Below are 13,975 nucleotides of genomic sequence, written 5' to 3' on the forward strand. Positions count from 1 at the left end.
TTTGGGACAACTACAATGACATCACAAGTCTTGACAGGAGCAAGGCACCATGTTATAAAAATAAGATCTCTGTTCCAGCCCAATATCTGGCAGCTGTCCAAGGTGCTAAGAGAAATAAAGGATTACAAAAGAAAAAGGTTGATCTTGCATTTATTTTGGTGTTGTTTCTTGAAAAGCTTGATAAGTAACAGTTTTAAATTCCATCTCTCTCTCTCTCTCTCTCTCTCTCTCTCTCTCTCTCTCTCTCTCTCTCTCTCTCTCTCTCTCTCTCTCTCTCTCTCTCCACCTTTCCCTTTCTCTTTCAACAGGAACGGATTTTCCTCACTCTCTCCAACTATATTTTCACAGCAGTGTTCTTGGCAGAAATGACCGTAAAGGTAAATAGCATAATCCAGTCTCTGATCATTGCCTATCATCTCATTATGCAACTTCACCATCACTGAACGTATCCTATCTACCCACATTGTATATCACCATGGACATGAATTTTCCCAGATCCATGTAAAGCTCCGTGTGATTGAAACTCATAAATATCCATGAGCGCTGGATCCATATTCCTAGGGCTAGGTGCTAGACTCACATTTTTAGTGGTGAACTGCAGTTTCTTTTAAAATAAGGTTAATGATTTCTGTAATTTTAATGTCTGTGTAGATTGTATATTATTCTGTAAAATGCATATGTGAGAATGCATATATAGATTCCGATAAGAAAATGCTTTTTCCCCCACCCAAAGTGTATTATTTATTCTTTCCAGAGTTTAAGCACGTGCCTAAAATTAAGCTGCTGTTAAAGGTGTTGTGCATTATGGAAAGAATATCAAACATATACTCTTTTATAAAGTGCCTCATCATAGTATCATCATTTCTACAACTACACCTACTTTATACCAACAGAGTACATGATGTTATCATAGTAGATTTAAATAAGAAAATTACTTGCCCAGAAAATTTGCATTATATTATTTGTGGCAGGAAAGGAAAGGAGACGAGATTCAGGCAGCAGTAAATGGGAATCTCTGTCTCATCTATCCCATCTAATCTAATACTAATACTAATCTAATCTAACACTTCATGTGAAGTATTAGTACCACTTTATAAATCCTTAGTAAGACTACACCTGGAATACTGCATGCAGTTTTGGTCGCCACATTACAAAAAAGATGTTGAGACTTTGGAAAAAGTGCAAGTTAGATGATTAAGGGCCTGGGACAAAAACATATGAAGAATGGTTGCAGGAATTGGGTATGTCCAATCTAGATAAAAGGACTAGGGATGACAGTATTTCAGTATTTGAGGGGCTGCCACAAAGAAGAGGGGGGTCAACTTATTTTCCAAAGCACCAGAAGGCAAGACAAGAAACAATGGATGAAAACTAATCAAGGAAAGAAGCAAGCTGGAATTAAGGAGAAACTTCCTAAAAGTGAGGACAATTAGCCAATGAAACAGCTTGCCTTCAGAAGTTGTAGGTGCTTTATCACTGGAGGTTTTTGAGAAGAGAGTGGACAGTCACCTGTCTGAAATGGTATAGCAGGGGGTTGGACTAGGAGACCTCTATGGTTCCTTCCAATTCTGATTGATTGATGGGTTTCTCATTGCAGCTATATTTGAAGTTAGTTATAGAGGGACTTGGAGATACAGCAGCTATAGCTATTCAATTAAACTGAACTCTGAATCTGGAGAAGAATCTCCCTCCAAATAAAATAAAACCAATTCTGGATTAAGATTGTAATATCAATGATGTTTTCTTGAGATGGCAAATTTCAAAGTTTTTTCCCCACAGGTATTTCATTTACAGAAAGACATTTATTTATTTATTTTTGCTTTGAATGGTTTGGTAACATCTTATGAGGAACAGAATATTCATTTTGACGCAGAGGAATCAGCGAAAGAACTGTTTGCAGAAGTAGGATGCTAATGCAGCTAGTCTGTTAAAACTAGCTGCCATCTATTTGCTGGATTTCTTCTCTTCTTTCTCCCCCTCTGTCTTCTTATAATATCTTTGTAATCATAAAGGCTTTTAATCACAAAGCAGCTGGTCGTGGTTGAACTCATGCAGAAAATACAACAAAGTGTTTTAATGCAAAGCCTAAACAAACTTACTAAAGAGTAATCTTTAATGGATTAGAATCCATTTCATTCCAAAATGAAGAGCAGAAAATGTTATTCTAAATGAGACACGTGTTGGGGCAAGAAATTGTAAGAAGCAAATTTAGAGGGTAATGAAATGTAAAAATTGAAGTCTGTGGCATTCATAATAGACTACATACCACCATCCATTGCATATACTTGTAAACACTGAATTCAGATTCTCTGCAACATTTTAGTGTGGTGCATGCATTGTATAAAGATTATGCTTATTTCAGGACTTGTTTTCAGTATCTCAGTTTGTATGTACCATGTTCTTTTTGAAACCCTTCCCCTTTAAACTTGCTTGCTTAAGACAAAACCAGAGGGATACATTTTCTAAAGTGCTTTGTTCATATTTTTTTAATTCCTTGAGGGGAAAAAAATCATCCTTCTTTCAACAGACTCTAAGGAGAACAAAAAAGATTCCAGCAAAGAGTTAAAGTGTATGTGTGTCTGTGTGTATATATACACATAGACATGCATGCATATACAAAAATAAATGAACTAACCATTCTTTAATGTTTAAAGATTTGAACATTATTCCAAAGTTTCAGGTCTAGGATAATATATCCTCAGTGCTTGCCTCTGTAGTTACTGACAAAAATAATCACGTGTGCCATTCTTTTACGAAATTGCCACATATTATGGTGGATATGGCACTTAGGATTTGAATTGCATTAAAAATACATCAGTGTTAAAGGAACAATCTGGAATGTTTCTGCAGAGTTATTTTTATGAATCTTACACCATAACACTTCGTAGAACTGCTTAGTTATGTTTCTATAACTGGGAAGTCAGTGCATTTGCAGTCACGTATGTGTAAATCATGCATTATAAACACACTGATGGTGTGGTGACTAAATTAGTCATATTTTGTTGCAATTTGCAATCTTGGCAGGTGGTGGCTCTGGGCTTGTGCTTCGGAGAGAAGGCCTACTTGCGAAGCAGTTGGAATGTGCTGGATGGGGTGCTGGTCCTCATCTCTGTGGCTGACGTCCTGGTTTCAATGGTTTCTGATAGTGGAACGAAAATCCTTGGAATGCTAAGAGTTTTAAGGCTTTTGCGAACTCTTAGGCCACTAAGGTAAGAAAAGTCTGAGTGATGCAGAACTGGCATAAATTAGGAAAGGAGAAACTAATGAACTTTGTGATGGATACAAAACACGAGGCAAGGACATTTTAACAAATATTAGTAGTCTGCCATAGCAATACCAATAGCACTTAGACTTATATACCACTTCACACTGCTTTACAGCCTTCTGTAAGCAGTTTACAGAGTCGGCATATTGCCCCCAACAATCCGGGTCCTCATTTAATGACCTCACAAGGATGGAAGACTGAGTCAACCCTGAGCCAGTCAGGATCAAACTCCTGGCATTGGGCAGAGTTTGCCTGCAATATTGCACTTTAACCACTGCACCACCATAGCCATGCCTATAGCACTAAGCTATCTATAGTTCACACACCTTGAAAAGCAAAAAATATACATGCCACTTATGGTTAGTATTATAGGCAAACTAGGCCAAACACAAAGGATGCTAGAGAACTGTGAGTGAAAGAAGATTCTGATAATAAAGGCTGATAACTAAATAAAAAGCCAATCATTGAAAGAGATCTTGGACACCTGTCAGAGATAATTGACATACACTGTACCACTTCAGCATGTTATTGGTGCAAGCAACTTATTGCTCAGGTTAAATAACACATGGGATTTAACTGCGCAGAAAGTGCAGAATCAGACCTTTGATTTTTGGGGGGAGGGGGGGTATTTTTTGTTAATATAATTGTGTACATAATTGTGACTCAGATGCTTACACTTTGTGATAAAATGTGTATCAAGTAAACAGCAAAACAAAAGCAAACAAAGCAAACAAGAATTTCAATTTTTGAGAGGCAGATTTTAGGTACCGTAGAGAACATGCCTGAAGGGCTATGTGCTAATTGTTAATCCCCCAATATATATTATCCTAATGTCTTTTATATTCTCGTATAGTTACTGTGTCTATGGCCCCTTTGAGTCTAATTCACCAAAAACATCTGCTGGCCTGAAAGAAAAAATGGGTGAGCTGAGAGTGCCTGTTTTATCCACAGAATCCTCTGCAATCTGAAAATTACGTAACTGAGATGTGTAGAGGTTTGCATATGGCGTTGCCAAAAGCAATCTGGTTTTATGATTAACAAAGCTTCCAGAAGATATATATGAAAGAATGAGAATCATACATATTTCAATAGAATAACAGAGTTGGAAGGGACATTGGAGATCTTCTGGCTCAACCCCCTGTCAAGCAGGAGGCCCTATATACCATTCTGGACAAATGGCTGTCCAATCTCTTCTTAAAAACCTTCAGTGATGGAGCACCCACAACTTCTGGAGGCAAGCTGTTCCACTGGTTTATTGTTCACACTGTCAGGAAATTTCTCCTTAGTTCTAGGTTGTTTCTCTCCTTGTTTAGTTTTCTTTAAAGACTAAGGCAGGATTGCCCTGAGACCCAATTCATACTGGCAGTAATCCAGTAGAAATTAAATATATGAGCTCTGTAGTTTTCTGCAATAAACCATTTACAGTAGTAATTTTCCACATAGTTCCAGCTGATTTTTGAAATGGCAACCCAGGTCTTGATGGCCAAATCAGGGCTTCACTGATTGAATAGCTTGCTAGCTGGAGATTTAGGATCATCTATCCACATGTATACACTGCCAGTGTCTTTTGCTATAAAAATTGTGCCTAGACTGGGAAAAAGTTTCATTTGAGGGAAACTTTGATTGGAACAAAGTGTCTTCTACAGAACATCTTAGCCCCAAATAGCCAGTCTTCCTCCACTTTTACTGGACTTCCAGAGGGCTGTAAAGAGTTGGAATTTTAGGAAGGCATTCTGAGATGCAGAGATTAGCTTACCCCATGGGTGGCCTTGTCATGATTGGTCCTTAATACATGGGACTATTTTAACTCCCTCTGTTGGTATTCTGTAAGCTGCTTAGAACCTGTGGGAATTTAGTGAGGTAGAAGCCTAAAGAAGGAAAGAACTAAATACAGTATACACAAACATTGTAGAACAGTGTGCATGTATTACTGCAAATACTTGTATTGCATTTTTTAGAATTTCCTTGCAGAAGGCTTTAAAGCAGCTGCCATCAGAGTGTAGCAGCAATCCACATCATTAAAATAATAAAATACGCAATGTGATTATTACTATGAACAACATAAGGGAGAAAAGGTTTAAAAGAGTCTCCATTTGCCATCAATTAAACAAATGGTTTGAAAAACATGCCTCTTTTTCTATATATAAATATGAATTTTATCAGCAAGAATCCTAATGGGGGACTATTTAAAAATTAGAACTGCATATACTAGTTTATATGTTCAATTTCTATATTTTCTTCTTATTAAATAAACTAAGTCAGTTTAAACTTGCATAATTATTTAACTATATGACTCATAGTGACTATAAATGTAAATCTAGTTCTGATTTTATAAGAGGTATGCTTTTATGGAACTTTTTTCTATCTCATCTCGTATTTTCCTTTCTTTTTGCACATAATTTTTAAGAAAGACTCAACAATTTAAGTAGCAGGAAGGTCCAAAGCTTGTTATAACGGCAAGAGAACAAGTAACTGAAATAAACACAGACAAATTCATGATTGCAAATTGTTGTTCAGGTCTTTCAGGAAGATATTGGTTGCAGACTTAAAGATACATAGCAGAAAGAGAAAGTTATTTTTCCTCTTTCTCAGAGACCACTTATTCCAGAGCAGCGACCCTAGTGGGGACAATAACTACTAGTGGCCACAGCATCTTCGGAAGCACTACTACAATGTTTCTATAGGCTCCTTGTATAGCGATATTTCCTGCAGCCAAAGCCACCCTTTCAGCAGCGATTACATGCTTGATGAGCCAACTTCACACACTGTGCTGCCCCATTCACTCACACACGCAGATAACTGTGGTTTGGCGAGTTGATTAATATTTCCCAGCAATTCCCTTCACCAAAAACTAGAACTGTCCCAGTTAAGTCTAGCCATGAGCAGGCCAAAATTAGTACACAGAGCAATGGCCTACTAGTCCCCAAAGCAATTGAAAGTTGCTCAAACAAAACAACTTCACCAGGCAAAACTTAAATCCACACACATGTGAACTCATGACAAGAAAAGTTCAAAGTCTTCAAGGCACAATTCCAAACATGGTGTCAATTCAGAATGAAGCAAGAATCACAATGATCAAACAATCATCTAGAAAACTAACACGTTGTTCCCAGGAATGCTTCCATCTATTTGCTGTGATAAATAGCCAGTTTTCCAGGGCAGCCCCTCAAGATGAGCAGGATCTTCTCCTCTCAAGTAGTCTGGCTGACCTCCACTGCTCCTCTTGTTTGTTGTTGTTTTTTTTTCTTTTTTCTTTCTCTACATACCTCCACTGCTCCTGCCTTTTCTCTGCCCTGCTTGTTCTCAGATCAGGTGCAGAAGACAGTTCCTCCTCCTATTTGCTGGCCATCTGCCACTGCAAACTTTCCCCAGCTGAAGCCTCCTCCAAATCTCTTTTGGAGGTTCACAGCCATCAATCAACCCAGTTCCTGACATGCTAGGAATGGGCTCAATCTCCCCTGAGCCAACTGCTGAGGAGGAATCTAGGGAGTCGCCCAAGGGAGATATCACACACACATAGACAGCCCTGTCAAGAAATGCCCTCTCTGTTGCTGTCAGTCTTGCCAGGTACTCCATATAGGAAGCATGACCAGATGGACTGATTCTGCTTCATTGTAAGGTTACATTAACAGAATCTTGCAAGTCTGAAAATACAGCTCTCTCTCTCTCTCTCTCTCTTGCTCTCTCTCTCTCTCTCTCTCTCTCTCTCGCCTTTATTGCCCAAGAAACTAGGGAGGGTCCCTTCTGAACCATTTAACATGCTCGTTTTTTCCCATTGGCTCAGCTGCATCTTATCCAACTCTTCTCATGGCTATGGTTCTTCCACCTGTTTCCCAAGATCATTCCTACAAACCATTATAGTTACCATTCTATAAGATTGTCTAGTTTTCCTGGCCATTAGTTGTCTTTCATTGTCCCAGAAGATTTTTTTTTCTTCCCAGCCTTTTCCTACAAGTGCAGGGTCTGTTTTTTTCACATCAACTGAGTGTTGATCCATTGGTTGCAACAGGAATGGACTAGCTGGCTTGTTGCTCAAGCTTGAAGTCATGGGCTGAGACAGTGACTGGCCCAGTTACCCAGCTGGCTTTCATGACTAAAGCAGACATCAGTCTCCTGATTTCTAGACTGGTGCCTTAAACACTAGGCCAAACTGACTCTCTTATTGTTCCAGAAGAATGCCATGGATATTTTCCTGCCTAAGTCAGATTACAGGTACAATCAGATACAAAGTACAGGTTTTGCTCCTGTCTTCCAGTTCTGTCTCTTCAACCACAAAGTATAAAATGGCATATTCTTAATCTGCATAAACCTTATACCATACTATCCAGATGAATCTCTTTTTCTAGAAATTTACCATAACAGAAAAGGAGATAAAGGGGGAAAAACTAATATTTAAGTATAGGTTCCATAAAGATGAAATGGATTTTCAACCAGTTACCATCTGATATTATTCCTTGTTTAATTGATAAAAGATTTATGGTTGAGCAGAGCAGGATTATATGAAATATAGGAACAGTATTCTCACTTCTATTTTCCTCTTATCCAGAGAAAAGGTCTTTGGGGATAAATAATTTATCTAGACTGCCTTTAGGAAAGTGACATACTTTATTCTGGAGACATAAGAGTTGATGAGGGGTTTGTTTATTAAGGCTTATGGTATATGACACCACTCTGAAAGCCCTTTAAGAAGAAGGGAAGGGAAGGATAACAACTGTTTATCAAAAATTCCCTGATGTACAGTAGTATTTGTAGTTCCCTTGTATGTATATACTGTATATAGGGACGCGGTGGGTCAGTGGGTTAGGACGCTGAGCTTGTCGATCAGATGGTCGGCAGTTTGGCGGGTCGAATCCCGAGTGCCACGTAGCAGAGTGAGAGTGCTTGTTACTCGTCCCAGCTTCTGCCAACCTAGCAGTTCGAAAGCACGTAAAAATGCAGGTAGAAAAATAGGGACCACTACGGTGGGAAGGTAACAGCATTCCGTGCGCCTTTGGCGTCTAGTCATGCCGGCCACATGACCACGGAGACGTCCTCGGACAAGCGCTGGCTCTTTGGTTTTGAAACGGAGATGAGCACCGGCACCTAGAGTCGGAAACGACTAGCACGCGTGTGCGGGGAAACCTTTACCTTTACCTGTATGTATGAATTGATCACAATCAAAGTATTTCTACCAAAAGAATCCAAACTGCAGTGTCTGGGATCATCTTCAAGACAAATTTATGTAGAATAATTTTGGTAAGTTGAATGCCCTGACTTCCAGTATGTATGAATTATTCAGCTTTCATAACATGAGGATACAAGAATCATTTTGTAGCTCTTTTCTTTCATATTCTTGCCACATGCCTCTTCCCTCTCTTTGTGGCAAATGGAAATGGCTCCCATGGATAAGATATGGTAATTTGCTTGTCCAAGTTACCATTAAGATGCTGAAAATATAGTTTCTTCATTGTTGGTGGTCCTTCACAAACAGGATCCGGCAGTGCTCTGCATCTGAGAAAACTGCATCGATTAATGATGCCTGGAGTCCATGAACAAAATTGTGCTGTCGTCTTTCAGTGATTCAGGATTAGTTTTTTCTGCAAAAAGTCTTTACATTTTTATTTCCTGGAGACATAACAACTGCATTATCATAGAAGCCAATGAAAGGGTATAGGCGTTTTAAGGCCAAACTGTATGTCCTTTGCACGAAAGAAATCTGAATGTGGTTTCAGGGTTCAGAATAAGTGATGCAAGTTGCATAATGCATATTGTAACCATTTGCAGATGATTATTTTTCATGATACAGTTTGCTTCAAGGAATCTATTATCCTCCCTCTTTCTCCACCATCCCCCAGAAACCATAGAAGGTCAGATTTCTGGAGGAGAAGGGTATAGGAGACAGGGAACAAAGGTCATGAGAAAGGGACAAAGAATTCATGTTGGCTCTGAAGACTGCTGGAAAGCCTACATAGCTCATACAAACCTTTCATCAAAACGTGCCTGCATATTTCCAAAACTGTTTCTCCAGCACATGGCTTTTCCCCCCTTCTTTTGGTAGAAGACAGCTTAAACAAAAACTTGTCTTTTTTTAGCCCAAAGGGCGCCACTTCATACATGCACCCTGTGATGTGGTGGCCACAGAGGATGCAAACCAGATGGGCATTGCTCTACATGGTATGCCATCTGTGTGAAGTCTTGGCCTTTTGCTCCAAGCCAGCTTTAACCACACCATTAAAACCCTCGCTTTCATAGAAGTTGTGCAAGCATCGTTAATAGTGGCCAGAGTCATGTGGTTGCGACTTTACTCAAGGCTTCCTGTCTAAGGCAGTTGACGTGATGGCTACCACATATCTTACCTTCTACCTGAATTAAGGCACAATTAAGTTTGCGCATTTGTGCATAGCTGATGAAAATAAACACAATCCATCTGCTTCCTTTTTTTAAAAAAAAAGCAGAGAATCCAATATTCTATTATTAACATGAAGTGATCCTCTGTGTATGTATAATATTGAAAATATAATTAGTTTATTTCTATCACTTAGGGACAGCTTTTAAAAGCTCTACTGCTTTTAACTATTCAGTGAAATACTGCAGACTGGGCTTAGCATGGTTAATTTAATCAGAACTACTCAGATGCATGAAGATTATTTTTTTACCAGTCTTAGCCAAAGCAGTTCCTCTTCAAAAACCAGTTGACATTCCAGCCCATCTGAAAATCGCCAGACCAGGAAAGCCTGCGTTATACATGTATTGTAACCTTAAACAGGGCTGAACTTCCCCTCATGTCCCACCAAGATTTGCCGTAATAAAGGATGGCTAGTAAGGCTGAGGAAGCTTGCCCTGAAAAAATACAACTGCAGCCCCCGGAATACTTAACACTCAAGACAAAGAGAAATGGGCCACTTTTCAGACTGGAAGGGAGTTTTGTTGTTGTTGTTAGCTGCGAAGTCGTGTCCGACCCATCGCAACCCTATGGACAACATTCCTCCAGGCCTTCCTGTCCTCTACCATCTTCTGGAGTCCATTTAAGCTCACGCCTACTGCTTCAGTGACTCCATCCAGCCACCTCATTCTCTGTCGTCCCCTTCTTCTCTTGCCCTCAATCTTTCCCAGCATTAGGCTCTTCTCCAGTGAGTCCTTCCTTCTCATTAGGTGGCCAAAGTATTTGAGTTTTAGCTTCAGGATCTGGCCTTCTAAAGAGCAGTCAGGATTGATCTCCTCTAGGACTGACCGATTTGATCGCCTTGCAGTCCAAGGGACTCGCAGGAGTCTTCTCCAGCACCACAGTTCAAAGGCCTCAATTCTTTGGCGCTCAGCCTTTCTTATGGTCCAACTTTCACTGCCATACATTGCAACTGGGAAGACCATAGCCTTGACTATACGCACTTTTGTTGACAGGGTGATGTCTCTGCTTTTTAGTGTGCTGTCTAGATTTGCCATGGCTTTCCTTCCGAGGAGCAAGCGTCTTTTAATTTCTTGGCTACAGTCCCCATCTGCAGTGATCTTGGAGCCCAGGAAAATAAAATCTGTCACTACCTCCATTTCTTCCCCATCTATTTGCCAGGAACTGAGAGGGCCAGATGCCATGATCTTGGTTTTCTTAATGTTAAGTTTCAACCCAAGTTTTGCACTCTCCTTCTTCACCCGCAACAAGAGGCTCTTTAGTTCTTCTTCACTTTCTGCCATTAGAGTGGTATCATCTGCGTATCTTAGGTTGTTGATATTTCTTCCGGCAATCTTAATTCCAACTTTTGAATCATCTAGCCCTGCCTTTCTCATGATGTGCTCTGCATATAAGTTAAATAGGCAGGGCGAAAGTATACAGCCTTGCCGGACTCCTTTCCCAATTTTGAACCAATCAGTGGTTCCATGTCCAGTTCTCACTGTTGCTTCTTGACCCGCATATAAGTTTTTCAAGAGACAAATAAGATGGTCTGGTACTCCCATCTCTTTAAGAACTTGCCACAGTTTGTTATGATCCACACAATCAAAGGCTTTAGCATAGTCAATGAAGCAGAAGTAGATGTTTTTCTGGAACTCCCTAGCTTTCTCCATGATCCAGCGTATGTTGGCAATTTGATCTCTAGTTCCTCTGCCTCTTCGAAATCCTGCCTGTACTTCTGGTAGTTCTCGATCCACATACTGCTGAAGTCTAGCTTGTAGGATTTTAAGCAAGACTTTACTAGCATGAGAAATGAGTGCAATGGTGCGATAGTTTGAACATTCTTTGGCACTGCCCTTCTTTGGAATTGGGATGTAAACTGATCTTTTCCAATCCTGTGGCCACTGTTGAGTTTTCCAAATTTGCTGGCAGATTGAGTGTAGCACTTTTACTGCACTGTCTTTTAAGATTTTGAACAGCTCAGCTGGAATACTGTCACCTCCACTAGCTTTGTTGTTGCTCAGCTTTTCTAAGGCCCACTTCACTTCACATTCTAGGATGTCTGGCTCGAGGTCAGTGACCAACTCATTGTGATTATCTGGGACGTTAAGCTCATTCTTGTATAGTTCTTCTGTGTAATTTTGCCACCTCTTCTTAATCTCTTCTGCCTCTGTTAGGTCCCTACCATTTTGGTCCTTTATCATGCCCATTTTTGCATTAAACGTTCCCTTCATCTCTCCAATTTTCTTTCCCCTTAAGGCTACTGCCAACAAAAAATGTCAAACTATGAGGAAAATTCTATATCAAAAGACAAAAATTGCAGGTAGTAGCCTAATATATTTCACACAATGGAGAACGTCCTTTAGATTTATTTTATTTTTGATGTGTCTCTGTAATGGGATGTGAGAATAACCTTGGGAGACAGAAGAAAGAGCTACAGCTTAGACAATGATCTGGTAAGAAAAATCTGAGTCCAAAGAAAGGAGGGGGCTAGAAAAAGTGAATCAGAAGGGACCCTCCCTAGTTCCCCAGAAAGTAAAGGCAGGGGAGATGGGGGAAGCACTTTCAGACTTGCAAGATTCTATCACTAGAACCTTATAAAAAAGTGTTAACACTGCTAACATTGGATGTTTTTGCTTTGACAAAAGATGGAGATGCAACCATTTTCTTCTTATGTTTTACTCTTAGAATTAGAGTTAGATGATGCTGAGGGGTGGAATGTGCATGAGAGTTTAGCTAGACATAACTGTTCAGAAATGTCTACAGTAGCAAAGTTATTATATTACTCTGCAATCCAGTTACTTTGGGTGTTTTGCCACTGTCCTATCTGCTGTTCAAAGTGGAGTTAAGGGATTAGATAGACAGACTTATATCCTCCAATTTTAACTCACAACAGCCCTGTGGTGTAGCTTCAGCTGATTGCTGGCAGCTGACCATGTCACCCTATGGGTTTTCATAGCTGAAGACCTTGTTTCTCTAGTCAAACACCTCAACTACTACATTACATGAGCTGCTTTTCTTTAAAAAATGTCTCAAAGCTACAACCTGAAAAGTCAGGTGTTCTATAATATTCATTCCATTCAGGATAGCAAATATGTCATGGTTCTGACAGATGAAACTCCTCAAAAGAACTTTGAGGCATTGTTTACCTTAAAGCAGGGCTTTTCAACCTTTTCACCCATTTTACCACTTTTAGGATATGGCAACATGCGAGTACCACCAGTCGCCTAGGAAGGTGTCAAAACTTTGATGACCCCAAAAAAAAAAAGGAAAAAAGTGATGAAGTACAGGTAGTCCTCGACTTACAACAGTTCGCTTAGTGACTGTTCAAAGTTACAATGGCACTGAAAAGTGCCCCCCAAGCCACAGCTGAGCAAGACACCTGCCTGCCCGCCTGGTGGCGCTCTTTCTCCTGTCTGAGGTTTTCATTGTTGTGAGCATTTCTGTTGAGGATTGGCAGCAGGGGTGGGGTGAGGGTGTTTGGTTTTTATTCCCCCCATCTGCTGGGTGACACTGTGACCATCATACTGTAAATATGAATCAGTTGCCAAGCATCTGAATGTAAATCACAAGACCCTGGAGATGCTCCAACATTCCAGCTGGAGCCTGGCACTGATCCTGGTGCTTCTGCTGAGCCCTGACAGCCCTGCAGCTCCAGCCTTCTCTCACTCAGGCTTGTGCAGTGCTGCCACCAGTTCAGTTCATTCCCCTCCCCCACTACCACTTTTCTAGGATGGTCGCATACCACCTGTCAGGTGCCAATGTACCACAGGTGGTACCCGTACCACTGGTTGAAAAGCTCTGCCTTAAAGGGTCTTTTATTCAAGTAGCATAATATCGGCACTACATAATCAAAGCCAAAAAATGAATTCCCCTCCCCTGGGCACATAGTGTCAAAGCACAATTCCCTCCTCCAATTAACAGTCATAAATCACATTCCCCAATTAGCTTGAAGCATGGGCTTCCTCTCCAGCTCTCCAGCCTGCCAATTCTTTATCAACTCTGGGCTCATTAACCTTGATTCTCACACTAGGTTTAATGGTCTTATGTCTAGCTGGATTCTCATTCACATCCCCCCCTCCCAGCTTCATCTAACTCTAAAAGCGAAAGGGAAAAGATGGCTACATTTCCATCTGTTGTCAATGCAAAAACATCCGATGTTAGCAGCATTGACAAAATACTTTCATATAAGTATTTTTCAAACTTGACCACCTTAAGATGCATGGACCAACTCCTAGAATCCCCAGCCAGCAAGACACTTTTTGGTACAGATTCCTACAGGAATTATTGTAATTCAATAAAACAAACTTTTTGTGACATGGAGGAAAAGTTTAAAAAAATGCAGACAT

General features: G+C 40.2%; 1 protein-coding gene across 1 annotated transcript in view; it reads left to right on the forward strand.

Annotated features, from left to right (window-relative positions):
• Positions 1-13,975, forward strand: part of CACNA1G (calcium voltage-gated channel subunit alpha1 G) — a gene marked incomplete at its 5' end in the record, with an annotated part of 425,627 nt that overhangs the window by 338,937 nt on the left and 72,715 nt on the right. The window contains 2 exons of the mRNA XM_083353918.1: positions 309-377; positions 3,025-3,209. Coding sequence (XP_083210044.1) covers positions 309-377; positions 3,025-3,209 — 254 coding nt within the window. The remainder of the gene's footprint in view (positions 1-308; positions 378-3,024; positions 3,210-13,975) is intronic.

The sequence above is a fragment of the Vipera ursinii genome (genome assembly GCF_947247035.1).
Source record: "Vipera ursinii genome assembly, chromosome: 2".
NCBI lineage: Eukaryota > Metazoa > Chordata > Lepidosauria > Squamata > Viperidae > Vipera > Vipera ursinii.